Source organism: Petaurus breviceps, unplaced genomic scaffold, assembly GCF_028583685.1.
Source record: "Petaurus breviceps papuanus isolate PSGF00001 unplaced genomic scaffold, PetGlider_PUasm1.0 77, whole genome shotgun sequence".
NCBI lineage: Eukaryota > Metazoa > Chordata > Mammalia > Diprotodontia > Petauridae > Petaurus > Petaurus breviceps.
Window position 1 is genome coordinate 6958401 of NW_027186492.1, and position 27529 is coordinate 6985929.

General features: G+C 44.9%; 1 protein-coding gene across 1 annotated transcript; it reads right to left on the reverse strand.

The window, feature by feature from the left end:
* Nucleotides 1–119: 119 nt before the first annotated feature.
* Nucleotides 120–17487, reverse strand: STRC (stereocilin). Its single transcript, XM_069105669.1, has 29 exons — nucleotides 17427–17487; nucleotides 16295–17011; nucleotides 16177–16201; nucleotides 14416–15670; nucleotides 12227–12289; nucleotides 11926–12060; nucleotides 11595–11761; nucleotides 10903–11089; nucleotides 10180–10295; nucleotides 9092–9224; nucleotides 8523–8705; nucleotides 8081–8119; nucleotides 7782–7949; nucleotides 7565–7630; nucleotides 6951–7076; nucleotides 6614–6672; nucleotides 5865–5988; nucleotides 5626–5738; nucleotides 4269–4404; nucleotides 3671–3867; nucleotides 3386–3476; nucleotides 3008–3164; nucleotides 2371–2540; nucleotides 2002–2157; nucleotides 1441–1583; nucleotides 1107–1255; nucleotides 770–867; nucleotides 517–664; nucleotides 120–293 (listed from the first exon to the last, which is right to left on the reverse strand). The coding sequence occupies exons 1-29, from the start codon at nucleotides 17485–17487 to the stop codon at nucleotides 205–207; spliced, it is 5271 nt and encodes a 1756-aa protein (XP_068961770.1). The 3' UTR covers nucleotides 120–204.
* Nucleotides 17488–27529: the final 10042 nt, after the last annotated feature.

Consider the following 27529-nt stretch of genomic DNA (forward strand, 5'->3'; position numbering starts at 1 on the left):
GTAGACAAAAGATCTTGGGGACCAGGCCATGCTAAATTTCAAGTAGGTAGGAAGTAGCAGCATTTTCCTTTTATAGCCTTTGTTACATATTGCAAATTACAAATATAAATAACAACTAAGTACACTTCCATTTATGCTTTACTAAACATGACCATAGGCCCTTCTTCCATCAGCTTCCCTTTTTGGCCACCCAGACCCTCAGCTTCAAGGTAAGTAGCCAAGTAGGAAGATAATCAGTGTTGGGGTCCAGAAAGAAACTGTCTGTTCCTGGAGGCCCCAAGCTGTGTTACGCCCTGCAGAGGGATAGGAAAAAAAAAAAAAGGATTGATTTCTACTTCTCAGGGATCTACTTGGAATCCAGCTCCTCTGTCTATGGTCCCCTTCACCCCAGGTACTGCCTATACTAGTAGCATAGGGGCAAAGAACCATATATCACAGGAAAATAGGGGTCAGATCCTGGGAGTCAAGAACAGGCTATGGAGATGGAGAAATAAAATTGTGAAACTGATCACTCACCCAGTTGTTCTAGGCTCTCCTTTCCCTCATGCTGAGCCCAAATGACTGCTTGACGTTGTTCAGGGCTCAGGAAGGCCATTTGCTCAGGTGTGATAGCCAGAGCCTGAGCACTGGTGAAACCAGAAAGCTGGACAGGGCTGAATACCACCTGGGGGCGTTCAGTGAGTCGATATTATTCTCCCTCAATCCCAACTCTCTCCATGCCCACTTTAGACCCTACTTTCCTGTACCCAATCCCACTGTTGGTACTCACAGCAAACTTGGGCGCTGGCATGACAGCAATGGCTAATGGAGTGAGACCCCTGATCTGTCCCCGAAGCAGTGCTGAGAGCGCCAGGTCTGGGAGCCCAGCTAGAGAGCCAGTTAGAGTGAGACACTTAGGTCCTACTATGGACTGTGCCCATTAATCCTCTATTCACAGACTCCCCCCAACTCATCCCCAAATCTTTCATCTAGACCCCTTCCTCAATTTCTTCACCTTGAGAATCCCATAAGTCCCTTAGAGAGCACCCTCCCCCACCACTGAAAGGCAAGATCCTTTGTCCATTGCTTTTGCCCTCCCCTATCTCCAGCACATCCCGTCTTCCTACCTGCAAGTGAGCCAACTTCAGTAAAGATCTCAGGCCCCCAATTACTGGCTAGCCCAAAGCCTCCAGGCAAAACAAGCAAGTGAGCCAGGGCCTCTAGCTGTTCCTCAGAGCACTGGAGGGGCAGGGTGCCCAGGAAGAGAATGGCCTTGCTGTGGACAATTGAAATAAAAAACCCTCTAACCGGGCAGAAAGGAGCTACGTAGGTACTTTGACAAGCAAAACTTGGCCTCTGAACTGGGGTTTTCTCTCTTTGCCCACATTTTCCTAGGACTCCTTTTTAATGACCTTTGCCAATGAACCCACCCTTCCCCTCATTGTCCACACCACAAAAGACCTGAACTCCCTGTTGTTGATATGCTGCATCTCATCTGGCCGTAGGCCACAGATTGCATGGCCAAGGGCAGTTAGGTGAATAAAATCCAAGTTCCTCACATGTCGGCCACTCTGACGTAAGAAGCTGGAGACAATGACTTGGAGCTGGAAGGTACAGGGGATGTGGGAACCAAGGGGTAGATGATACAGAGGAAGGTGTCATGGTTATAGAAATTTAATATTGAATGGATCCTTAAAAAATTTATCCAGTTTTAAGAAGATAGGTAGGTGCCATTTAAGTGAGATCCCTTTCAGCTCTGTGATGCTCTCAACAGCCATTGAGGGCAAGGGGCCTAAAGGGAAGGCTAAATCTCCAGGGTTGAGGTCTGGAGACATGTTAAGTTGAAGGGAACATAAGGAGTAGTCAAAGGAGACCCTGTAACATCACAGGGTTATAGGGACAATGGGGGAATTCAAAAGAGAAGATATTGGGTGCTTGGGAAACAGAAGTCCCAAAGGAAAGATCTAAGAGCTTAGACACACTTAGGGGTCTGAGACCCTTGAATCTCTCAGAAGTAGTCACCTGATTTTTGCTCCAGCCTTCCAACTGTCCCAAGGCTCCAAGCACTGCCCAGTCAACCAGAGTCAATTGCTGGAGCTCACGCTCTCCCAACCCTATTAACAACCGACCCAGCTGGAGTATCTTCTCAGGATGAAGTCCTTGAGGGGGACCCCACAACTAGGAGGAAAGGAGTTTGAAATTCAGGTTCCCTCTAGGGGAACATAGCAAACTCTATTCCTTTTGTCCACCTGCCCAAGAAGGTGTTCTGCCTGGCCCCTTTTTCCCTGTTTCCATTCCCTTTTCCCTCCTTATTCTCAAACATCTTCATATTCACATTCCCATACTGATCACCCCCATTGGCTTCTATACACCCCCAGCCCTCTGCTGGACCTCTTTTGCTTTTCCCATTGCTGCTCGTAATTCCTCAGGCCCAAGACTAGGGTCTTTTGCAAACAAGCCCAGGCAGTCCTCGAAGTCAGAGAGCCCCATTTTTCCAATCTGTGCTGCTGACCAAGCTGCTGGGAATGTCCCCCGAACATCTGCGCAGGTGGGCACCGGATCTGAGGGACAAGGGAGGGACAGAGAAAAGCAATGCAGATCTAAAAACCTGACCCCTGGGGCTCCTCTGAAAGCAATAATTGCATTTTTTATGAGTGAAGAGGGGCATCACAGTCTGCCATTTTAATGGCTTCCATATCTGGATCAGAGACAATGATGCAGTAAGACATGGGGAGAGGGAAGGTGGGGCAGAAGGCATTGAGGCAAGGGGAGATAGGGTGGAAGGCTGAGCTAAGAGAGTCCAGGGAACAGCAGAAAGATTATGGAGAGTTATGGAATCACAGCATGTTAAGAGCTGGAGAAGACTTTTAAATCTCCTATTTACAAGTAAAGCCTGAGTCCCCAAAAGATGAAGTTACTTGCTCAAAGTCACAAAACAAGTTAGTGGTTAGAATTAGAACTTGTCTCCACTCCCTGTGCATCATTTTTGACACCATGCGGGAAGTCTAGGAAGTTGGGTGGCTCTCACCTGGCTCATCTTCAGCTTCTGCCTGGACAACCCCTGTCACCAGTGCTGCTTTTCTGGGGCCTAGCTCTGGAACTCCACACAGTTGGCCAGCCCTGCTCTGCTCCCAACTCTGCTGCCTTTCTAGAAGTCGCTCCAGGGTCTCAGGTCCCAAGGCCTCCTGGACACAGAGGTTGGAAGACATGGAGGCAGCCAAAGCCAGATGTCTCAGTTCTAACCCCTAAAGCCTTTGCCCCCTCTATGACCCTCCTCATACATGCCTAATGCCTCTCTCCTTTTTCTCCCCTTCCTCTATATTTCTTCATGCCTATGTGTCAATTACCTACTTTTTAGTAGATGGAATTCCATACCCTCCCCACCTGATCACCCTCCCCACCTCACCCTGGGCAGTAGGAGAATGGCCTGAGAGGATAAAGTCAACACCAGGCGTCCAGCCTGCTCCACTTCATCTCGGCTCCAGAGTTCTGGCCGCCTGGGGAATTTGTAGTGAAGTCAGTGACAGGAGAAGAGGGGATTTAGGTCAAGAGAAAAACCAGGAACCTGGGGGAAGGAGAACTGGAGAAGACTAGGGGTTGAGAAGCAGTATTATGAGTGAGGACTTAGAAGTTGGATAGAGTTAGGACTCTGAGCAGGGAAATGAAGTTCTGGACTCCTGAAGGTCCATACCCAAATGCAGACTCATGCAACAGCAAGCATCCCAACTCTGTGGAAAATGGTTCCCCCAGGCAGAAATTCTGCAGTCGATTGAGGTGGGCCAGTAGAGTCTGTGGAAGGATTCGGCTTACGCTCTCTGTCCCCAGGGATCCAACCAGAGGGCCCAATGCCTCCAGCACTTCCCCTGAGAGTGGGATGTCCTGTGGAGCCTGAGGAAAGCAGCAAACCCAGAGTACTTTAACCTCCATCTCAGAACACCATAATTACTGACCAATGTTCCAAAACCTCTGACCTTCCCTGACCCTGTGATTCTGTGATTCTCCATTCCACTCTGGCCCTCAAAATATCCTTAAACAATGAGCCCAGCTAAGACAGGCTAGGCCTGGGAGATTGGGAGTTGTTTCCTGAGATTCTTCTGGATTTAGACTCTGGAGGGATAGAAGCTGGGGGCGTTAGATCCAGGATTTGTGGGTAGGTCTAGGAAATTGTCTAGGAAGGTCCTAGGAAAGAGTCCAATGCCTAAAGGGATCTGAGATTCTGAAGAATAAAGAAAACTCAGATGGTTCAGGGGGGCAATGCCTTTTAAGGTCTAGGAGGGGAAGGCCCTTACCAAGCTACGTAGTGCCCTCTCTGCCAGGGCTTCTCGTCGGAGTGGGGGCAGCACCAGGAATTGCTCAGGGTCACCTCGTACTAGCTCCAGTACCAAGAGAATGGAATCATTGGACAGCCTGTCAACCAGCTGGACTCTACAAGAGTTAAATATCAGGAGTACCCCGGTGACTAAGTCCATTCGGAAAGTAACACAAGATAACCCCAGAGTCCTAAGACAGAAAATGTCCCTGAACAGGCCACAGTCACAGTATGATACCAGCAGAACCCCTTATCCCTATTCTTGAATAGGAAATTAAATTAAACATCCCTGACTTTATTTCCCAAGATTGGACTTGAAGCAAGAAGAGAATGGAAGTGGGATGGTTTCAGGTCCTCCGAAAAGGAAATGGTGGTAGAGACACCCCTCCAGTTCAACCCACTTGATGCTGGTTCCAAAAGACTGTGACGTAATAGAATGTACCAAATAAGAAGGGACAGCAATAGAGCCTATTATTTTTATAACACTTTGCAATTTTCAAGGTACTTCCATGTCCATTACCTAATTTGATCTTCACAACAGTACTCTTGAGGTAAGCAAGACAAAAATTAATAGCCCCATTTTACAAATTACAAAACTGGAACCCAGGGAAGTTGTCCAAAGTCACAGCACAAGGGGAAAGACAAAGCTAGGAACCAGGCCTCCTGACATTTTCCCATTCTACTAAGAAACTAGGGGAGGAGGAAGGTACAGTGTCTCAGACAGAAAGTGACATAATAGAACCCACACATCCTTTGGTGAAAATGTCATTGGAAGTAGTCCTATTTCTCTGATATAAGAAATAACATCTTCAAAGAGAACCATAGATGACAACTTTGCAATTGGGCCAGGCAATACAGTTAGTTATAGTGGAGAGACTGAAATAAATCTCTGGAGAGCCTTGAGGAAGGCTCAGAAATATGACATTAGAATTTACTTTTTATCACTGCTTCATTCCTAGGGACACCCTGAGATCATCCCCAGCAACACAGTTCAGATGTATGTTGCAGTGGAAGCAAAGCATGGAGATAAACATAAAGCAATGTACTCCTTTACTCCTCCCACGCCTGCGGTACATTTTGGGGTTGACAACCAAGAGAAGTAGTCATTTTGACCAGAATCCTTACCTACTTATCCAGAAATAATCTGAGTGACCCAATCCAATCCAATCCAAATCAACCCCGTCCAACAAGCTTTCATTAAACACCATGATCCAAGGCAGGAAATAACCACCTTTGACAGCATCTACTAATGGCAAAATTCCCCTCTTCACTACACTAGGTCTCCTGGAACTTTGAACTATAACTGTCACCCCATGAGATTGGATCCCAGTACCTACGGTAATTGGAAGAGTAGCTCCTGCTGCAGACCATTCAGGTCTGGTCCCAGGCCTCCTAGCTCCAATTCAGACATTTCCATCCTCCTCTGTAGTTCCTCCCAAATACAGGCCCTCTGTGGAAAGAGGTAAGGAAATGTTTTTAGGAGCCTAAATTAGATATCTGATGTCAATGCTGTTCCTTCCTCCCCAGTTTCTGGTATCGCTGTTTGCCCAATGATGCATATAGTAAAGTCTCTCACCAGGCTCCCTCGAACCCCACCGGGCAGCTGGTAGAGAAAGACTACCACTCTAAGGAAATCTGTCTGCCAGCTGAACTGCTGTAGCCATTCACAGGTCATGCCTCCTGCCAGGGTGCCCAGAAACCTGGGGGGAAAAACTTGGGAAAAGCAATCAAGCCAGACAACAGCTCGCCACCTGCCCCCTACCCCCAGCTTGAAACCTACAATGCTGTAAAAATTGTGTGTGTGTGTGTGTGTGTGTGTGTGTGTAGTATGTCCAGTATCTTTGCCAAGAAAATCCCAAATGGGGTCATGAAGAGTTGGATGTGACTGAAACAACTCCACAACAACATAAATGTGTGTGTGTGTGTATATATAATATATATATATGTATATATTTGTAAAGAGAGGTCATCTATCAGTCTTAGATGATCTTGGCTAGAGTCCCTAGAGACATCTTGACTACACCAGACATGAGAAATCCCTATCTCTCTCCCTTTTTTTTTTTTTGCTTTTTGGAGGGTAATCGGGGTTAAGTGACTTGCCCAAGGTCACAAGGCTAGTAAGTGTTAAGTGTCTGAGGCTAATTTTGAACTCAGGTCCTCCTGACTCCAGGGCCAGTGCTCTTTTCACTGCACCACCTAGCTGCCCCCATTCCTATCTCTCTTTAGTACTACAAGGTTCAGGGTGGAACAAAAGGAGAAAGATGGCTTCAACATGGGCAGAGGGAACAGAAGAGAAACTTCCTGCTTCTGACATAAGACACTCACTGTAAGTTCCTTAGGGTCAGGTCGGTGGTCATTGCCATTTTCTTCCAGAGAAACTGGGCCTTCAAAGGAAGTGAAACAAGAGGGGGCTCAAATTACCCAGAGTCCATTTCATCTACTTCCCTAAGGGCCAGAACCATGGCTAGCTCCCACCTTCCCAAAGTTCCTACCTTTTCCCATATACCTTCTCCCCAGAGGAAGGGAAGTGAAGAAATGGAGAAGGGGCAGGGTGAAAAGCCAATATGGAAGGGCTTATAGGTGTCAAATTAGATTGGGTGTTGAAGTGAGAGAAAGAGAGAGAGAGAGAGAGAGAGAGAGAGAAGAAAAAAGGGAGTGTTACCTGCTGTTCAGACCAGGGCAGCTCCTGATAGGGACTGAGATTGGCCAGAAGAACTGGGGCGTCCAATTGTAGTAGCTTTAGGGGCAGCAAGGGAAGTAAACACGCGGGCCAGATAAGAGCGCCTGGCTGGTGGGGTTGGGGCAGAATTGAGAGGGGCAATATTTAGCCCTTAGAAAAGAAAAAGGAACCATGGCGGTTGGGGGAAAGGGAAGATGAGGAGGAGCCACAGTATGGCCCATTTGGGCAGGGGTGGGGATAGGAATATCTCCCTACCATTTCAGGATTTCTCATTGTTGGGTCATTCCATTCCATTCTGTAGCTCATAAGACAGACCTTGGGAATCCTTAGGTTCCTACACAACCAGGTGCTCAGACATATGAGGTAACTCATGAGACATGCCTGGACCACACTTCTTGAACCTGGACCAGCTCCAGGATTCTGGAACCCCTCCCAAGGGATGAATAAAATCTGTTGCAGGTTAGGGCAGGGAGTAGAACAGGTCTGACTTCTTGAAGAACATAGGAGTAGGGAAAGTCTCCCAAGTCAGAACCAGATAAATGAAACTGTTCTGAGACCTGTGGAGCTAGAGTGGAGTGAGGAAACTTCAGACATACCTGGTCAGCAGGGCACACAGTTGGATCTGCACCAATTGGTCCCGTGATTTGAACTCCATCTTTCACCTGAATAAACATTGCTGGTGCTGTTTTTGTATCTCTGTCATTTGGGGTGCCATGTTTACAAGATGGGCAGAGGACAGAGCTAGATGCATCTGCTACCCTCCCAATCATTAGCATTATTTATCCCCACTACTCCTTCTATCCACTTACATACCCGAAAAGACTGCAACAATGCTGCTTTTTGAGCTGATGAAAGCCTAGACAGCATGGGTGCCAAGCAGGGACAGGCTGCAGCCAAGACCTCTCTGGGGATGACCCTGAGGGACTGTGGGTTAAGACCGGGAAGCAGAGGACGGAGAGCACAGAGCTCTTCCACTGACAGCTGAGGAGAAACCAGTATAGGGGGCCTGAGGAAGAGGCGAGGCTAAAGGGTTGGATGTGGTGAGTGTGGTGGTGGGGAAGAGGGTCAGTGATCTGTCAGGGAGACATTTGGAGAGAGAATCTGCCACTTACATCTTCTTGTGGGAGGAGTCGTTCAAGTAACAGGGTAGCCTGAAGTAAGGAAGAAGAATAAGGATGAAGAACCAGCTCAGCCCCTAGCCCCTAAAACAAGGGCTCTTAACTTAATGTATGTGAACTTTAAAAAATATATATTTTGATAATTGTATTTCAGTATAATTAGGTTCCTTGGTAATCCTGTGCATTTTAAAAACATTATTCTGAGGAGTCTATAGATTTCACCAGATTGGTCTGTGTTACACAAAAAGATTAAGAACTTCTTTCCTAAAACCTCCAGGTCTTACCCTTGGACTCCCTCTACTCAGTGCTTATTATTTCTGTCAGTCTGACTCACAGCCTACTGAGATCACAGGGTAAGGCATGGTGCTGATAGGAGAAGATTTCTTTGCGGAATGGGAGCAAAGAAGGCTTCCTAGGGGATCAGGGATGTTCTGACCTGGCCAAGTGTGAGGTCAATTCTTTGTAAGGCAGGGAGAATGGTTCTGAGTTGGGGCTCTGACAGCTCTTCCAGGAAGCTGAGTCCAAGCTGAGAGAAAAGGGGGCCCCAGGCCTGCAACTCCTGGGGACTCAACTCTGCCCCCCCAGTTGAACGAAGTGCCCGTAGCAGCTCATGTGCCACCTGTAAAAAAATAAGGATTATAAGCAGGAAATGGGAGACAGGCACCTGGATACCAGCTTCTTGACCTTCAATCATTCCCGGGGTGTTTAGGTCATGGCTTTGGGACCAAAATGTGGAGGGGTTAAGGAGAAAGAAGAGGAAGAGGAACAGGAATGATGTGAGTTAACATGGGATGAAGTGGTATTGGAGGTAGTAGGAGTATCAGAAACCAGGAGAAGACAGGACTAGGAAGAGGTAGAAGCAGGGGTCCATACATGGGGACAGGAAGGGAGGAGGAGACCTTACACTACTCCACAAAGGCCTGGTTGGGTCAGACAAGTAAAAATTATCTACATGGGCACAGCAAGGGAGCCCTAGAGCTAGGGTGCTTCTGTCAAGGGGCTTACCCGTCCTTCAGGGCTCAGGGTTCCATTGGCTACACATTCAAGTAGTCCTCTCTCTACTGACCCCATGGGGTCACTTAAGGGCACAAGACTCTGAAGTTCCTCAGTACTTAGGAAGCAGGCAAGGGACCCCAGCCTGAGAAATCACATAACCAGTTTCTATGTGGGTACAAACATGGGCATGAAAGGAGGAATCTTATAGATACTAAGCAGGGCTCTATGTTGGCACTATAGGTGCTGAAACAGAACATGCAGGTACCCTGTGGTACCAAACCTGGCCTTGTAAGGGCATCACTTGAACTTTTTTACTTAAGGGTACCATGTTCTCCTTTCTCTCTTCCTCCCCAGATTCCAACAATTTCATTTTAGCCCTTTCTTTCTGCACTGGTTCTGCCAATGGCTAGTCCTGTTTTTCCTTTTCTTGAAATAAAATCTTTTATTAGAAACTTAACATTAAGCATCAGTACAAACAATTAAACTTGCTTATTACCTATTTACATTTAAATAAATTCATTTTAGCACCTAACATATCATAACATCTTTTCATTCCCTCCCTCTAAATCCCTATAAGGATTCTTTCTCTGTTCATTCTCATTCATTTTTCCTCTTATGATTTCAGTTGGAGTCTTTTTCTTCACTTTTCATTATTTCATAGTTCTTTCTAGATTTTTAAAATTCCCTATATTTGTCAATCTCAATGAATTATGATAGTTCATCATAATGTGTACTACATCTTATCAAACCATTATGGTTGTAAGGTTTCTTTCAGTTTTTGTGGGCTGTTGTTTTTTTAATTTTTTTAAATTAATTTTTTAAATTTTATCTTATTTAATTAAATTTTTAATTTTAATTTTATTTTTTAATGTAATGCTGCTCTAAAAATCTTTGAACAAGTCTTTCTGTTTATTTTTGGATGACACTTTGAAGGTATATTCCTAACAATTGAATTATTGGATTGAAGGTTCTGCTTATTTGTGCATCTTTTATTGTGTTTTGCCAGATTGCTCTCCAAATTTGAAATTCCAGTTGGTATTATCCATTTCTAGCTCTGTCTACATGGATCTTACCCCTTAATTCCACAAGGTGAGTACCTTCGCACTTGTTCTTCACCATCTGGGACACTCTGATTCACCAAACTTCGTAGTACATGCCTGGCCTGGCCTGGTCCCAGCCCTGCTGCTGGCCAGCTGTCCTCCAGGGCCTGGATCTAAAATGGAGGGGTCTGAGTCATTGTTTGGTCAATGGAGTCTTGGTGGGTATTACAGTAGGGGTCACAATTGGGCCCAACCTTCTTCCAACATGTTACCAGAGAACTCTCTTTCAGCCTCTTTTTTTTTTTTTTAAGCAATCAGGGTTAAGTAACTTGCTCAAGGTTACATGGCCAGTTATTTCTGGGTGTGGTGCTAAGTATCTGAGCCCAGATTCGATCTCCAGGTCATCCTGACACTGGAGCCGGTGCTCTTACTCGCTGAACCACCTGGCTGCCCCTAAGCAATTGGGGTTAAGTAACTTGCTCAAGGTTACACAGCCAGGTATTTCTGGGTGGGTGCTAAGTGTCTGAGCCCAGGATTCGATCTCCAGGTCATCCTGACACTGGAGCCGGTGCTCTTACTCGCTGTGCTACCTGGCCGCCCCTCTTTCAGCCTCTTGTTGAGGGAAGGAGAAAGGAAAGATAGAGCATAGAACTAACTAATCCTGACCACTGGTTCACATTTCATTCAATAGGGGCAGGTCAAGGACAGAAACCAATCAAGGTCAAGGATCAAAGTCAAGAGAAGAAGCCTTTTCACATTCATAGGAAGAACTGTCAGTACCTGGTGGGGACTAAGTTGCAGGAAGTGTTCCAAAGGGAGATGGGGCAGCAAGGGTAATGCAGCCCACAGCAGCTCCTGAGACCAGGCGGGCACTTCCCCAAACAGCTCAGGTGCCAGCAGCAGCTGTGCCAAGGCTTCCTTTTGCTCAGGTCTCATAGCTGGACTACGATCGCGGATGATGGCTAGCCTTGGGGAGGGAGATGAGAATCACCCACTATCCCTGTTCCAGGAGCCTAGTTTTGACAGCAGTACTCAACTGAGTGAGGCTACCCAGGGTTCATTTTGTATGTTTGGTCATGTGGTATAGTGAAAAGTGTGCTGGATAAGTAGTCAAGGGTCCTGTGTTCAAATTTTGACTCTGCTACTCAATACCTGTGTGACCATGGGCAAATTACTACCTCTCTCAACTTCATTTCCTCATTTGTAAAATGAGGGGGTTGGATTTAATGGCCTCTAAGTTCTTTTCTAGCTCTAAAGCTGTGATCCTATGAATGAATGGTAGGCAGAGACCCTAGAATTGGTGGGAAGCAAGTAGGGAAGTGGGTAAGACCATGGTGAGAAACAGGGGGAGAAGGATGAGAATAGGAAATGAGCATAAAGTGGGATAAAGTTAGGTCCAGGACAAGGGTGGTGGTGGGGAAAGAGGAAGGGCCAGGGAAGAGGACAGCTCATGGCAAAAGCAAGCATCTCACACGCTCTCATTGGCCAACAGCGAAGGCGGGAAGCGCAGCAGATCATTTACAGCCAGGAAGGGGATGAGTGGTGACAGCTCAATAAAGAGCTGAGGCGTGAGTTGAGGGAATCGCTGGAGCAAGAGAGCGGTCAGTCGGCCCAGGGCCCGCTCCTCTGATGGGGGCACCTGACAAGCATAATAGTGATCAGGGACTTTATCCTGAACATGATATTCATCCAACTGATTAAGCCCCTCCCAAGTTATCCCTGCATCTCCCTGTACATGGATCTCCAATCCAAAGCATCCCTTGCTTCTATTCTCTAGGCTTCCCGCTGTGTCTCAATCTGAACCAGTGAACTCCCTTGGCTTCCCACCTTCAGCTGGGGCCATGAGTGATGGATGAGTGCCAAGAAACCCTGGGCAGCCTCACTCTCTGCTGATAATACCAGCTGCTGGAGATTCTCTGGGGGCATGCGCAGGTATTCCTGGAAGATGGTAGAGGGAGGAGAAGGTAAGAAAAAGGGGTGGTGACATTGTGGTGAGCATACTCTCAAAGCCTTGACAGGAACCTGAGGGTCCACTGGCTTGTGAAATTCAAGTCTAATGGACCACAGTCTCCCACTCCGGCTCTGCCCCAACCTGGACCATTACCTGAACGAGGATCTGTAGGACCCAAGCACTCTTCTCCCTCTGGAGCAATTCCCACAGTAAAGGCTGCCATTTGGAAAAAGAACACATCCAGGAGAAGTAATCCTCCTCATCAGCCAATCCCATAGATTCCCCAAGTAGTCTACTTACTTTTGAACCCAACTTAGTTCCATACTACTTCATGTAGTTATTTTTAATTGTTTGTACGTGTGGGTTGTCTCCTTAACTTCTCTGTGCTATATGGTAAGCTCCTTATGGGTAGGGACCATATTTATTTCTGAATCCCCTTGATCAATTAATATAATATTGGCTAGATGTAGTTGACAATAAATATTTGCAGTTTAGTCAATTGCTGTCAACCAAACCACTTGTACTTGCTGTCACCTGGGGTTCAATAAGTAGGGTGACATAAATCACAAAATTTTGAAATTGAGGGGATTTCTGTTATCTAGTATGTTTTCTATGACCTTATCTACATTTATTCTAGATCTATCTATATTTTATATATAGCTATATCTATATATTGCCTATATCTTATTCTATAATTTTATAGATGAGAAAACAGGCATGAATAAAGTGGCATGCCCAAGGTCAGCAAGATAATTATTGGCAGAGTTGGACCCAGAACAAAAGTTTCTTAGCTAATTTTAACCATTCAACCTTGAAGTTGGGTTAATTTATTCATTCATTTAATGACTTGTTAAATGCCCAGGATGTTAAAAGCATAGCACTAGACTCTGAAAGTGATATGATAAATAAGATATGGTCCCTGTCCTTGGGAGCTTATAGTCTAGTAAAGGAGAGAAAACATATATATGGTTAGGACACAAAATACAATGAGAAAAGTATATAAGACACAACAGATAAAGTGCTATGAAAGTTCACGATCAGACTGGTCACTTCTGACTTGGTGATAAGGAAGATTTCATAGAGAAAATGGCATTTGAGGTATCATTTCATAATTCTTGGACATTTAGAAGCCATTTAGGAGAATAAATGAACCTGTCACTTCACTGAAACAAGGTATTTTCTAGTGAGGAAATTCCCTTTACTAATGGAGCTATAAACCTTCTGTATAAAATTTTTTTTTTAAAGCAATCAGGGTTAAGTAACTTGCTCAAGTTTACACGGCCAGTTATTTCTGGGTGTGGTGCTAAGTATCTGCGCCCGGATTCGATCCCCAGGTCATCCTGACACTGGAGCCGGTGCTCTTACTCACTGAGCCACCTGGCTGCCCCTAAGCAATTGGGGTTAAGTAACTTGCTCGAGGTTACATGGCCAGGTGTTTCTGGGTGGGTGCTAAGTGTTGGAGCCCAGATTCGATCCCCAGGTCGTCCCAACACTGGAGCCGGTGCTCTTACTCACTGGCCACCCCCTTCTGTACAAATTATAGTCTTAGACAATTACCTAGAACACTAAGAGTAAATGTTGTGAGTATAAGAACGTCAGAATTGCCAGGAATTCTTAAATGCTTTGCTGTGGTCACACAGCCAGTATGTGTCAGAGGTGCATATCCAGGTCTTTCTGTTTTAAAGACCAGAAATCATTAAACTTTTAGATAGTCTCACTTCAAACACCACCTTTCTAGTCCCCAATTCCCTCCACCTTCAACCCCAAAGACCAAACTGATCTCTATACCCTGCCTTATGAAAGAAGAAAAGTATAAGGGGGGGAGGAGGGAAGGGGGAATAGCAGTGGCAAAAAGAAACCTCTTTCCAACTCCAAAAGACTCATGATGGACAGAGCTATCCGTATCCAGAGAAAGAACTATGGAGTCTGAATGCAGATCGAAGCATACTTTTTGCTCTCTTATTTTTTTGTTTTGTTTTTTCTTTCTCATGGTTCTTCCCATTCGTTCTAATTCTTCTATACAACATAACTAATGTGAAAATATGTTTAATAAGAATGTATATGTAGGCCTATATCAGATTGTATGCTGTCTTGGGAAAGGGAGGTGGGGAGGGAGGCAGAGAAAATTTAAAACTCAAAAGCTTATGGAAGTAAATGTTGAAAACTAAAAATTAATTAATTAATTTTTAAAGTGTGCCCTAATTATGGGACTTAAGTCTGGTTCCTGTGATACCTTCTAATAAAACCAAATTGTACTTTCCAAAAAAAAAAGAAAAAGAGAGAGAAACCTCTTTTGGTCCCCCAGCAGGCTCCCAACTCCTCTGACAAGCCAGGGTACTCACACTGTAACAAGCCAGTAGCTCCCTCTTGCCAGGATCCTGGATGGGACCATCAGGGGGGCCAGGACCAGGTGGGGTCAGCCTCTGCTCTTGTTTCAGGTATTCACCCACTGACCGTAGCATGCTACTCCGGCCCCACGGATTGAAGGAGTCCCAGAAGGAGCAATTGTCAGGGAGACTAGAGAGTAGCAGAGCCTGACCCAGCAGCCTTTGGGCCTCTATACCTCCAGTCTCTGGGCCCAGGAGAAAGGCCAGGAGACGGAGAAAATAGTGTAGGCGGGTAGGGTAGGAGAGGGCAGGTACTGAAGCCTGACATCTGGGCAGCTGGGACAGCATGCCAAGCAGGAAGGGACCTGGAGCCAGGCAGAGGGGAGAGGGCCCTAGAGGAAGCAATGGGGGTAGCAGAGGAGCGAGCAGTCCTTCCAGGAAGCAGGTATCATTCCCCCCACGGCTAATTCTACACTGTCCCTCCAGCCAGGGCCAGAAGGGCACGAGGGAGTCATATAGAGTATCATTGACACATACCATCTCCAGGAAACTACCCCCATTTGGGCAACGCTCCCCACAGGGCCCAACATGACAGGGTGGGAAGGCACTTGCATCAGGGGTTGGACCCTGACACACATGATGCACCCATGCCTGGTTCTGTGGGGGCACTGCCTCTAGGCCTTCTTCCACACACATTCGCTCCACCCAGAGTGTTTGATTCTCCAGAAAACAACCCCAGAAGAGCTCTGGGGTGAGGGGAATTGGAGGCAGACCTTCTGGGCAACTGGTGGGTGGGGGGAGGAGGTTGGCACAAAGCCTCCTGACCAAGCCTCTGTTGGGTCTGGGCAATGATATCAGGGAGAAATTACTGCAGATGACCTCCAGGAACTGTTCCGGGTACTGATCGTGGCATGCCTGCAACCAAAACTGGGCGCTGACCTCTAGAGAGGTCACATACCATGCAGCCGTCTCACAGGTCACAGCCATGCTGGAAGGTGGGCGGGGAGTAGAGGGTTTGGCATGCTGACAGTACAGGTGGATAGAGAAGTTGGAGATACTGAAGGGTAAGTCAGAGTCTGATTCGTTATAGCAGATTGTATCCATGGAGAAGGCTCTCGGTTCTCGGGACTGGCTTCGGGTTGAATGCTGGGAGGTCCGGGGCAGTGGTACCCCAGTGCTCAAGCAGTGCAGGAGGGCAGGGGGTGGGGGTGGCGTCCCAGATAGGAATCCCAGTGCTTGGGCATCCCAGGATACATTGTGTAGTACACCCCTGAGTACAGAAGGAGGATGTAAGATAGAATCTTTCATTCACAGTATTCTTCTAACCCTGTGTCCAGTCATGCATTGGGGTGGGGATGAGGAGGACGTAAATATGGACTTTGCTACAGGGAGTCTAGGTATTATTGAGAATGGTCCATAGGAGGTGAGCAGGTGGAGATGGGGCACAGTATGGAAAAAAAAATCCTACCACAACCTGAAGAAAATTGAGGCACAGACCTCTCTGGATCCTTCCTGCCCACCTAGGCCAGGTTCTAGATTACTCAAAGACTGCCCAGGGAAGGGTTTGTATGAAGCAATCAGCCTAGCAATGGGTGAAATCATCAAGCCTTTGGAGTGGGGGTAGGGGTAGGGAGGGGGAAATCTCCTCTCTTCTTTAGCCAGTCCCATTGCTATGCCATCCCTCTACACTATAGCCCTCAAGGCCTGGCTCCCTCAGCTTGTCCCCCTCAACTGGCATGGCTCAATCTCTCTCAGATCTGGTCTTTGGTTACTCACCACAGGAGCAGCTGTCTCAAGTTACCTAGGATGGAGAAAGAAAAGGAGATGACCCCACCACAGCCCAACCCCTTCTCTTCCCTCTACTGCCAATTGCTTACCCACAAGCACTACTTACCTCCCATGCACTGCCCGCTGGCATCAAGTTCAGGTTGCCCCAGCATGGCAAACACCTCATCCTTCAGTGAGTGAGTGACACGCAGCAGCCCTCCCTGGAAGGCAGCATAGAGGGGAGCCCCCACTGTACGAAGTAGGCCCACCCAAAGGGGTCCTTCAGCCCCTGGCTCTTCAGGTGATGGTATCAGGCCCAGGAGACCCTGTAAAAGTCGGGGCGGTGGCTCCCCCCAGCCAGGGTCTGTGAAGTTGGTGTCAGTCACAGGAATCATCTGCAACAATGCCTGCCAACGAGTGCCCTCCAGCAACAGTAGAAGAGAAGGTAACCAGTCAGCGGCCAGATCACAGTCAGGGGGTCCATCCCGAGTACAGGGTGGCCGGGGAGGCACTGTGGACTCCTCAGGAAGCAGGACATTCAGTAGTACCTCTGCCAGCCCACTTAGGGTCCCCGCCTGGTGCCCCAAAAAGTCCCGAGGTGTCTGCTCGTGTCCTAACAGTGCCAGGGTGTCCCCTAGCAGCTTGATCAGGGGTTCCCAGTCCCGGCTACCCCTCAAGGTCACCAGGAAATCATGAAGCCGTAGTGCAGGGGGTCTTAGGGTTGGGGGTTCCTCTCCCCCCATATCTCTAGGCTCTAAGCCTTCCAGGGTAGAAGAAATATTGTCTAGGAAGGCAGAGAACTGTGAACGACTGAAGAAGCTTGGTGAGACCATATCCAGGGCCCCTAAAAATGACCCCAGGAGAGAAATTACAGGGTCTGGGTCCTGGGACTCCACAGGGGCCAGGGTCACTGTGGAGGAAGAAGTCAGAGGTCACTATGGCAGAAATGATGGGAGCCCAAACTTGGTGCCAGCTCCAGCTGTCCCTATTCTCCCTGCTCAGAAAGGTAAAGAGTGGCCAAGGTGGGGAAGTTAATATTCTATCATTAGCCCATGGGCAAGCTTGCCCAACTTTTGATCCTTCATGTTCTCCCACTGATTGGCTCCTCTCTCCCTTAGCCCTGGTCTATCTGTTCCTCTCCCCTTTCACCTTCAACCCTTTGATTCAATTCAACAAACAAGTATTAAGTTCCACCAAGAGTCCCTCCCCACAGACTTTCCCCATCCACTCCCCACCCTATCTTCTAGCCCCTCCCTCACCTGCATGGGGAAGGAGCAGCAGCAGCAGCAGGAACAGCAAGGGCCAGAGGCTCAGAGCCATGTTTCAAAGTGAGCATTAAGATGTTAGGAGGTAAATACTGGGCAGCTGCTTTTCCTAGGGGGAGCTGAATGGGGGCAGGACACAGTAGCCATGAACTCCAGCTATCAACACCACCCAGGCCTGAAGGAAAGAAGATCCGTACCCAAACAGATGGGTAACCTGACATGGTGCTGTCACCTGAGCTTCTGATCACCTGATCCTGTGGTCATAAGGGAAGGTGGGAAAGGGGAGGTAGCAGAGTGATAGAGAAGTCCAGAGGATCTTAGGAAGGAGCTAGAGATAGTGCTGAAGGGAGAGGGTCAGAGAGGAAGAAGGTAATCCAGGGAGAGAGGGAGGTAGACATGCGGGAGAGAAATAACATGGTGGGAGGTAGTCAAGGAATAATGAGCTGTAGAACCAGAGGTGGTAGCACTACTGCAAAGGAGGGAATGAGATAAGAAAGGAGCTGGGGTGTGAAGGAATCACAGGAGGTAGGAGAAAGGAGATAGGGAGCCAGGGAGTGGAGGCGAGGAAAATGGGGTTATGGGAGAAAGAGATGTGCATCCAGAGAATATTAGCAGGAAACCTCCTAATCAATCAATAAACGTTTATTAAGTGCCTACTATATACCTGGAACTCTGCTAAGCAATGGGGATACAAAAAGAGTCAAAAGATAGTCCCTGTCCTCAGGGAACTTAGAATCTAATGGGAAGACTTACATACAAACAGGAATCTATGTACAGAATAAAGAGAAAGTTGAGAATGGGGCATTCCAGGAAGTTAGGAACAACATGGCAAAAACCCAAACAGTACTGACTAAGAAATGTGCAGGGAGGGGCGGCTAGGTGGTGCAGTGAATGGAGCACGGGCCCTGGAGTCAGGAGGACCTGGGTTTGGATCCAGCCTCAGACACTTAACACAAAAAATTGCCGTGTGACCTTGGGCAAGTCACAACTCCAATTGCCCTCCAAAAAGAAAAAAGAAAAAAAAGAAATGTGCAGGGGATTGTGAGGAGATCTGGGAGACCACCCTCCCATCTCTCTGTGCCTCTGACTCACAGACAGGACTAGAAGCAGATAGGCAGTCACTTAGGGTTCAACCAGGTGAAGGGAGGGGACTGGGAAAAGGAGGTATAGTAGTACATGGTAGGTGCTTTAAAAATTTGCCTTGATCTATCCAAGGGAAATTTCTTAAAATGACTACAGATGGAATGTATGCTGTTCCTAGATATCTCTGAATTGATCTTTCTGGCAGCTGCCCCTGTTGAATGGTTCTATTGAAACCTCTGCCCACACATCATAGGATTGGCCACCTGGGCTGGCACAAACTAATGTGAGAAATTGCAGGAGTAAGAGATACCAAGGTTAAAACACCGAGAAGAAAGAAGATGGAAGTGGGGGGCGGCTAGGTGGCACAGTGAGTAAAGCACCGGCCCTGGAGTCAGATGGACCTGAGTTCAGGCTTAACACACACACACACACACACAACTAGTTGTGTAACCTTGGGCAAGTGGCAGGGGCGGGAAGGTACTGGTTGTGTTGGGTTTTGTTTTGTTTGCTTTTTGGAGGGGGAAAGGCAGAGCAATTGAGGTTAAGTGACTTGCCCAATGTCACATGGCTAGTAAATGTCTGAGGCTGGATATGAACTCAGGTCTTCCTGCCTCCAGGGCTGGTGCTCTATTCACTGCACCACCTATCCAATCACTGGTTTTGTTTTTGTTTTTATTTTTGTTTTTTTTTTTTAAAGAAGATGGGAGAGCAGCTAGGTAGTACAGTGGATAGATCATCAACCCTGAAGTTAGGAGGATCTGAGTTCAAATCCAACTTCATATACTTAAGAATTGTGTGATCCTGGACAAGTCACTTAACCCCTATCTCCTCCCCATCCCACCCCCAAAAGAAGATGGAAGTAGTCACTATGTCACTATTTGACATATCTCTACAGAAGGAATACCATTTGACCAACAGACATCTCATCCTGTGGGGGTGTTGTTATTTTTACTGACATTTTTTCCATTCCTGTCAATGATATGCTTGATGGACCTGTGTTTGTGGCCAATGAAACCTTTGCCACACTTGCTAATGCCAACTCAAAGCTCTAATGTACACACAAAGCACCTAAGACCTTGCTCTTTTGTGTGGGATGCTGTGGCTGCTGGATTTTGCAGAACTCATCACTTAGTGGCTAGCCTGGGAATCAAGATGGAGCTCCTTTAGTGGTCATCTGTGAGAAGTCCTCCCATAATTACCCCTGCCCCAAAGACTGACCATAGCTCTAGCTGCCCCACAAATGCTTTAGAAGTCCTCTATTTCAGTAAAAATCCCTTATTTCCCTTATGTGATAATACTGTTTGTTTCTGAGTATGCTATTCTTGACTATAAACCTATATCCTTTGCCTTCTGTAGTATATTCTAAGCTCTCCACTCCTTTAGAGTGGTGACTGCTCAATCATGTGCCATCCTGACTGTGACTTCTTGGTATTTGAATTCTTTCTTTCTTTCAGACTACTTACAGTACTTTTTCTTTGACCTGGAAGCCTAGATTTTAACTATAATGTTTCTGGGAGTTTTTATTTCAGAGTTCCAGGAGGTGACTGGAGGATACTTCCTATTTTTACTTTTCCCTCTGATTCTAAGAGGCCAGTTTTCTAAGATTTCTTGAAATATGATGTATAGGCTCTTTTTGTGTCTGTTAGTTGTTTTTTCTTTTCCTTCCTTCCCTTTCTTTCTTTCTTTTTCTTTCTTTCTTTCTCTTTCTTTCTTTCTTTCTTTCTTTCTTTCTTTCTTTCTTTCTTTCTTTCTTTGTCTTGACTTTCAGGTAATCCAATGATTCTTAATTTTCTCCTTCTTGATATGCTTTCCAAATCAAATTGTTTTGTCTGTGAGAAACTTTTATTTACTTCTCCTTTTCCAGTCTTTTAATTTAAGTGACTAGGCAACAATATCTTATTGTCTCATAGAGTCTTTGGCACAATGCATAGAGCAAGTTTTCTGTCTCAATGAAATCAATCTAAAACTGAGTTCTTAGAGGAAAACAGAAAATTTTTCTTTCAACATTGGTCACCCTTTTTCCCATAATTTCCCCAGGTATTTGCTGAGCTTTTTTGACCCTGTGATCCAAGAAAGGACTTGATATGAAGTGGGTGCCCCCCTGAGCTTCTCCCAATGACTCTAATTCCTCTTTCCCAGTGTTCTCCACCCCTTCCTCACAGAATCCTAGCTCCTTCTTTCCATTGACCCCAAAACTTCTCTGACTCAGTATTCTCTTGTACTCAAGACATAATGGCTATGATCCCCAAATAATGAAGCATACCACAGACTTAGATGTCAGCAAGGTGAACAAGACCTGAATTCAAATTTGTGATCCTAGGAAAGATATTTAACCTCTGTTTGCCTTAGCTTCTTCAGCTGTAAAATGGAGTATCATCATTACTATATAGTAGCATTGTTATTACAAGGATCACATGAAATTATATTCACAAAGCACTTAGCATAATGCCTGGTACAAAGTAGGTGCTATATAAATGCTAGTATTATTGCTGTTATTTGATCCCTTCTAATTTTCAGGAAATCTATTACTTGGACAAGGTTTTGTACCTCTTATGCCAAACTTTTAATTCCCTTCTAAATTTTTTCTTCCATAATTATAATTTCTTTTTCAGTTTTTCCTCTGGTATTCTCATTTTATTTTTCCCCACTTAATAGTATTTTAATTTTTTCCAATTACATGAAAATATAGTTTTTAACATTCACTTTTATAAGATTTTGAGTTTCAAATTTTTTTCTCCCCCCTCCCCACGGCAGGAAGCAATACTCTCGTTTTATTTGAAAACATTTTATGAAAACATTTTTAACTCTCTTTTAAACACTTGCTTCATCTCTTCCAAGAATTCTAGTTGAATCTGTGCCCAAGCTCTGTTTTCATCTGAGACTTTTCTTGTAGATGTTTTGGAGCCATTCTTTTCTTTTGGATTTGTTTTTTTAATGCTCCTGTTAATAGCTTTTTATAGTGGGATTTTGTTGTTGTTCTTCCAGCCTACTTCCTAACTTTGAACTTGATGTTGGGGCCAGCCTTGGGTGGCTGGGGAGTGGCCCGGCCTCACCCCCCCCTCCAAAGAACAGTCTCATCATTCTCTGATCCTGATCCCCAGGGGGTAATCTGAGACTGGACACACAGGCCACGATGCTGTTGCTTTTTATAGGAAAGAAGATCCCAGAGCCTAACACAACAAAGAACAGGGCCAAAGTACTATCGCTCTGACTGCAGCAGCAGGACAACAAACAAAGCAGACCAGAATTATACAAAGCCCCAACATTTCCTCTTCTAGAGTATGCAGAACCTTGTTATTTGTTGTTTGTCCTTCATTCTCAAAGAAGACCATAACATCATGGAGGTGATGCCACAACATGCAAGTGAATTGGATTGAAGTGAGGGAGGGCTGTGCTAAGTCACTAGTCTCACTTTCTCCCTCAAAGTCATCTGGGTCCAGTGGCCAAATACACGTCAGGACAAGTGGAGATGGCCATACAGAGCCCAGCCTCAATACAAAGTCCCAATCCAGGCAGTAAGACTGAAAGTATGAATAAACAATATCAACAACAAATAAAGAGTTGTTATGATGCCAGGAATATCGGAGTCACAAAGCAAAAAGAGGAGAATAACTCCAAAACATCCACGAGCAAAGCCTCTAAGAAATATATAGCTTGATCACATAATCAATTTGAATTCCTAAAAAAAAAAAAATGATCTGAGGTTTATTTTTTTTGAAGGGGGGAGTGCAGGGGAATTGGAGTTAAGTGACTTGCCCAAGGTCACATGGCTAGTTTTGTGTTAAGTGTTTGAGGCTAGATTTGAACTCAGGTCCTCCTGATTCCAGGACGAGTGCTCTACTCACTGCACCACCCAGCTGCCCCTAAGTTGTTCTTTAAGAAGTGCTGTGTAGGGGCGGCCAGGTGGTTCAGCGAGTAAGAGCACCGGCCCCAGTGTTGGGGTGACCTGGGGATCGAATTCAGGCTCAGACACTTAGCACCACACCCAGAAATAACTGGCCGTGTAACCTTGAGCAAGTTACTTAACCCTAATTGCTTAAAAAAAAAAAAAGTGCCGTGTAATTGAATTTATAAAAGTCTTTTGTGTGTTTGGGGAGGTTGAACCCCAGATATGTATGCATTTTGTAGTTATTTAGAATGGAATTTCCCTTTCTAGTATTGATTCTTTTGTTTTGTTATTGTTATGTAGAAATGCTATTAATTTTTGAGGATTTATTTTGTAGTCTGCAACTTTGCTGAAGTTCAACCATATCATCAAATAGTGATAGTATTTCCTTTATATATGTTTATTCCTTTAATTCCTTTCTCTTTTCTTATTGCTATTGCATTTCCAGAAAATACATAATATTACATACCAATATCAAATAATAGTGAACACTTCAGGAAACAGCAAAGATTTTATATACCTAAAGCTGAGCACCAAACAAAGGAGTTTTGCCACTGGTAGTTGTGCATGATAGATAGGAATGAAGACTAGTGGGTGGAGGAGAGTGACCCTAGTTTATCTTTTTTGTTCAAACCATTTGCATGCCAAATCTGGAGATGTTGGGAATACTTTATCCCAGTTATCTGGATCCTCCTCCCTCACCTAGAAATTACTTGATCTTAGACTGGGGGTGCTCTGCCTGGCTTTTGGCTATGACTGAAGAGTGGTCTTGTTGTTAAGTAGATTCAGTCTTGTCTGTCTCTTCATGACCATTTTTGGGGGTTTTCTTGGAAATGATACGAGTGGTTTGCTATTTCCTTCTCCAGCTCATTTTACAAATGAGGAGACTGAGGCAAACAGGGTTAAGCGACTTGCCCAGGGTCACTTAGCTAATAAGTGTCTGAAGTCAAATTTGAACTCAGATCTTCCTGACCCCAGGCCCAGCTCTCTATCCACTGTACCACCTAGCTGCCCCATTCCTTATTAGGAAGATTTAGTAACTAATACCACAGAAGACTGAGGTGGCCATTGGTTGGTTCTGAAGAAATAAACCCAAAATATGGTGCCTGGAAGCAAAGCTTCCCATGAAAAACTTCAACAGCCACTACAGGAGACCATCTGAGACCAGTGTAACAACATACAACAGTACTGCACCCAGCAAGCCCGGAGACCATTGGAGCAATGTCCAGGTGAAAATATGTGGGCACCAATCATGGGCAGATGATACACCTGACAGTGAGAGGAATTGGTAAAAAAAAAAGTGAATTACTTCACGGAAGACATCTGTGATCAGGGCCACAAATATTCCCCACCTATATGATTCCTCAGAATGCCTACTCTCCTCTCTGATGGTGTGTGTACTTGTGGCAGAATTTGCTCTAGTTTTATAGGGGGAATGTTCTATTGCAACTTTTCTTGATATACTGTTTCATTAAATGCCTTTGCTTTGAATTGTGTCCTCAGGTTGACTAGAGTAAAACACAAACACACAGGTGAGATATTTTGAGGAGACTGGATCTGGGGTAGCTTTTCTGGGGGCCCCATGGATAAGAGGGTTATTATATTCTACAAATGCCTACTGAGTGAAGATTAAACAGAAACATATGCCTGGGTTCCCCTTGTAGGTCAATCTAGGTCTCTTCATAAAGTCAATATAAAGGGTTCTATTCAAGTTCGGAGGAGATGCTCTTGGAAGCACAGCAGCTCTGGAGAAAACACTGAAAGGGGAGCATCTGCAGGGAATGAAAGAGAAGTGGGGGAAGGGGCAACAAGCAGTAAGTCAGCTAAGCCTGAGGAGCAGATGGGAAGAGGGATGGACCCAGAGCTTCTTTTGACATTCCTTACATAATTTCCAGGTCTGGTCTCAGATTAGCAAGATTTCTGGAGAACAGAAAAGCTGCTCTCTCCATTAGAATCATTTTCCTTCCTCTGCTCACACAGTTCTCCTCCTGGTTAGGCACCTCCAAAAGCTCCTGATAGATTACTACTTCTTCCAGCAGTATGTGTTACCGAAGTGTGTTTATAAGATAGCTATTTGGATTAGCAAAACACATTTTCCTAGAGGAACAATGTTATAGTGTTTAGATTCCCAGGTCAGCTCATAATAGACTATTTAATTACTAATGTACTTGAAGTATAGTAAAAATAATAAGAGTTGATATTCATGGTTTACAGAAGAGAAAAATGAGGCACAAAAACCTTAAGTGACTAGTCCATGGTCATACAACTAGTAATGCCAAAGCTAAGATGTGAACCCAAGTCTTCCTCTACTTTCAAGAAATTCTTCCCAATGTACCACACTTTCCTCTGATTAGTATTATATTGAAATGCTTACATGTTTCCTTATGTAGTATGTGTAGAGTGTGTGCTTCCCATGTTGGTTATATATGTGCATAAGGGCTATATAAAATGGCAATTTCAGGGAAGAATTGATAGACATCTCTGGAATCTTGCCTATCCCTCTTAAAAGGAGACTTTGAGGTCTGCCTGAAGGGGGAGAAAGATAAGTCAAGAGATTATCTACTCTGTTTTTCAAGAGAAAGGGGGTGCTAGATTGTAGTTATATACCTGATCCCTCCCCCCTAAAAAAATATTGCTGGTCTAGGGGAATGTTGGGATATTTTTTTAGTTTCAGGCTGCTTTTTCTAGTTTAAACCCCAAGTTTACATACATAGTCATTTGACTCCTTCCCATTAAATGCTAGTTATACAAAAGACACAAAGAGTCAATAAGGAGTAAACCCATTTATTTAAGCAAGTAGCAAACAGATGAGTTCTACAGATTAGAAAACAGTAGGAAAGAAATAGAGATGAGATGAGCACTCACACTTGGAGCTCAGGTGAACTAAGAGAGTGGCCTGTATCTCACCTCAGGAAAATTCCCTGAAGTCTCTAGGCAGGCAAGCTGTAAATAAGGAAATTCTGAGTAGCTGGCTCCTCTGCCTGCCTGCTATTTCTCAGTCTCTTTTTATCTCTCAAATAGGGCTTTGCCCAAAGAGAGTTTCTCTGCCAAAGATGGAATGAAGAAATTATTGCTTCTCCAAAGCTCTAGTGCAACTTTGTACCTCATGAAGGCATTCATTGAGTCACACCTATCTGTAGCACACAAATTCCCTGGGCATTTTGAAACTCAGGTTACACACACACATTCCTAACCACCATGCATAGCAATGGTTCCATGGGAAAATGCATTCAAAATTCTAATTTGAGATTCCAGAAACACATTCTCTGTCCCAAGTCCTGCCCAGCTGCCCTACCTGGAGAATACTCACTCCAACCCCTCCTCACCTGGGAGCTGGGACTCCTCCAGTTCAAAGAAGACAATACAAGCCCAATAAAATATTGAATTAATGAATGCACTCTCTTTAGGGATGAGTCACCAAAAAAGAAACCACAAAGTAATGAATGAAAAAGCATTTTTCAGTAGTGTCCAACTCTTTGTGACCCTATTTGGGGTTTTCTTGGCAAAGATACTGGAGTGGTTTGCCTTTTCCTTCTCATTTCCAAGGCAGGTAGCATAGAGGAATTATAGTTGAGTCAAATCTGACCTCAGACACTTAATATCTGTGTGATCCTGGTGAAGTCATTTAACCTCTCAGCCTCAGTTTCCTCATCAGCAAAAATCTGCACCTACCTCACATGGTTATTGTAAGGATCAAATACCAAATATAAAGTGTTTTGCAAAACTTAAAGTACAATAAATATAGTATTATTTGATATGCCAGGCACCACGCTGATACAAATACAAACAAGCAAGAAAGCTCCGGCTTTCAAAGAGCTTACATTCTAACAGAGGAAGATGACAAAAGTAGGTAAATGTACAAGCAACATGGTGTGAAGGTGACCCGGAGGAGGATGATAGTGCTGGCTCAGGGCTAGATACTGCTAATGATCACCTATCAGAAGCCCAGACTCTCAGGACAGATCTTGGACTGCAGGTTCATAGAGGACAGAGGAGAACGGCAGGGAAGAAATGTAGAGTAGTAACAACAACAACAAAAAAGAAAAATGAGCTGCCCTCCCCACACCTCTATGACCTAGTTGGAATTAAAAACAAGAAAAGTTAGCCAATATTAAAATGAAATGGCTCTTATTTTTATCTTACAAAGATTTTACAGTGGACCCACCCTAACCACATAAATCTATGGCTTTTTTCCCATACCTGCTCACCCACCCACAAAGTATAAAAGCCTAAGAATGTCATTCACAGTGATAAACTTGCTGCTTTCCACTCAGATAATGGCTTTTAAGTACTCCCTGGCCTCTAAATCATCTGGCTAGGATGGATGTAGACATTTCTGTTAGCTCTAACTATATTATATTAATTACATTATATTTATTATATAAAATCCTATCATCATATCATGTGTATTATATTATATTTGATATATTATATATATATATATGTATATATATATATATATTTTGAGCCTTAAAAAATCTGCAGGTAACAAACTTGGGAGAAATAGTTAACATGCTGGATGACAAAGTTAGGGATCCCCCCCTAAAAAGGCACTGTGCACCAGGGATACAATGTCAGACAAAAGACATTCCTGCTCTCAAGGAATTTACAGTCTAATGAGGCAGAAAATAGGCAAACAACTATGTATAAACATGATATATAGAAGGTAAGATGGAGATAATTAACTGAAGGGAAGGCTCTAGAATTAAGGGGGATAGAGAAAGGCATCCTGTAGAAGGTGGGATTTTAGGGGCGGCCAGGTGTCGCAGTGAGTAAGATCACTGGCCCCAGAGTTGGGAGACCTGGGATCAGTTCCAGGCTCAGATACTTAACACCCACACAAAAATAATTGGCCGTGTAACCTTGAGCAAGTTACTTAACCCTGATTGCTTTAAAAAAAAAAAAAAAAAGAAGATGGGATTTTAGCTGAGACTTGAAAAAAGCCAAGGAACCTTGGAGATAGAGATGAGGAGAGAAGGAATTCCAGGCATGGAAGACAACGAAAATGTTTGGAGTCAAGAAAAGATAAAGTGTCACATTCAAGGAACATCAAGGAGGCCAGCATTATTAGACTATAGTTAAGGGAAAGGGGTGTAAGGTATAAGACTACTGGAAAGGTAGGAAGGAA

What these genes read in the sequence shown, in the direction of transcription:
- STRC (XM_069105669.1), bottom strand. Translation starts at nt 17,487, where the DNA reads ATGGCTCTGAGCCTCTGGCCCTTGCTGTTCCTGCTGCTGCTGCTGCTC. An exon ending in AGCTACTGGCTTGTTACAGT is followed by an intron (nt 12,290 to 14,415) that starts GTGAGTACCCTG and finishes TCCAAATGGCAG; the next exon opens with CCTTTACTGTGGGAATTGCT. An exon ending in GAAGCCAAGGGAGTTCACTG is followed by an intron (nt 11,762 to 11,925) that starts GTTCAGATTGAG and finishes TATGCTTGTCAG; the next exon opens with GTGCCCCCATCAGAGGAGCG.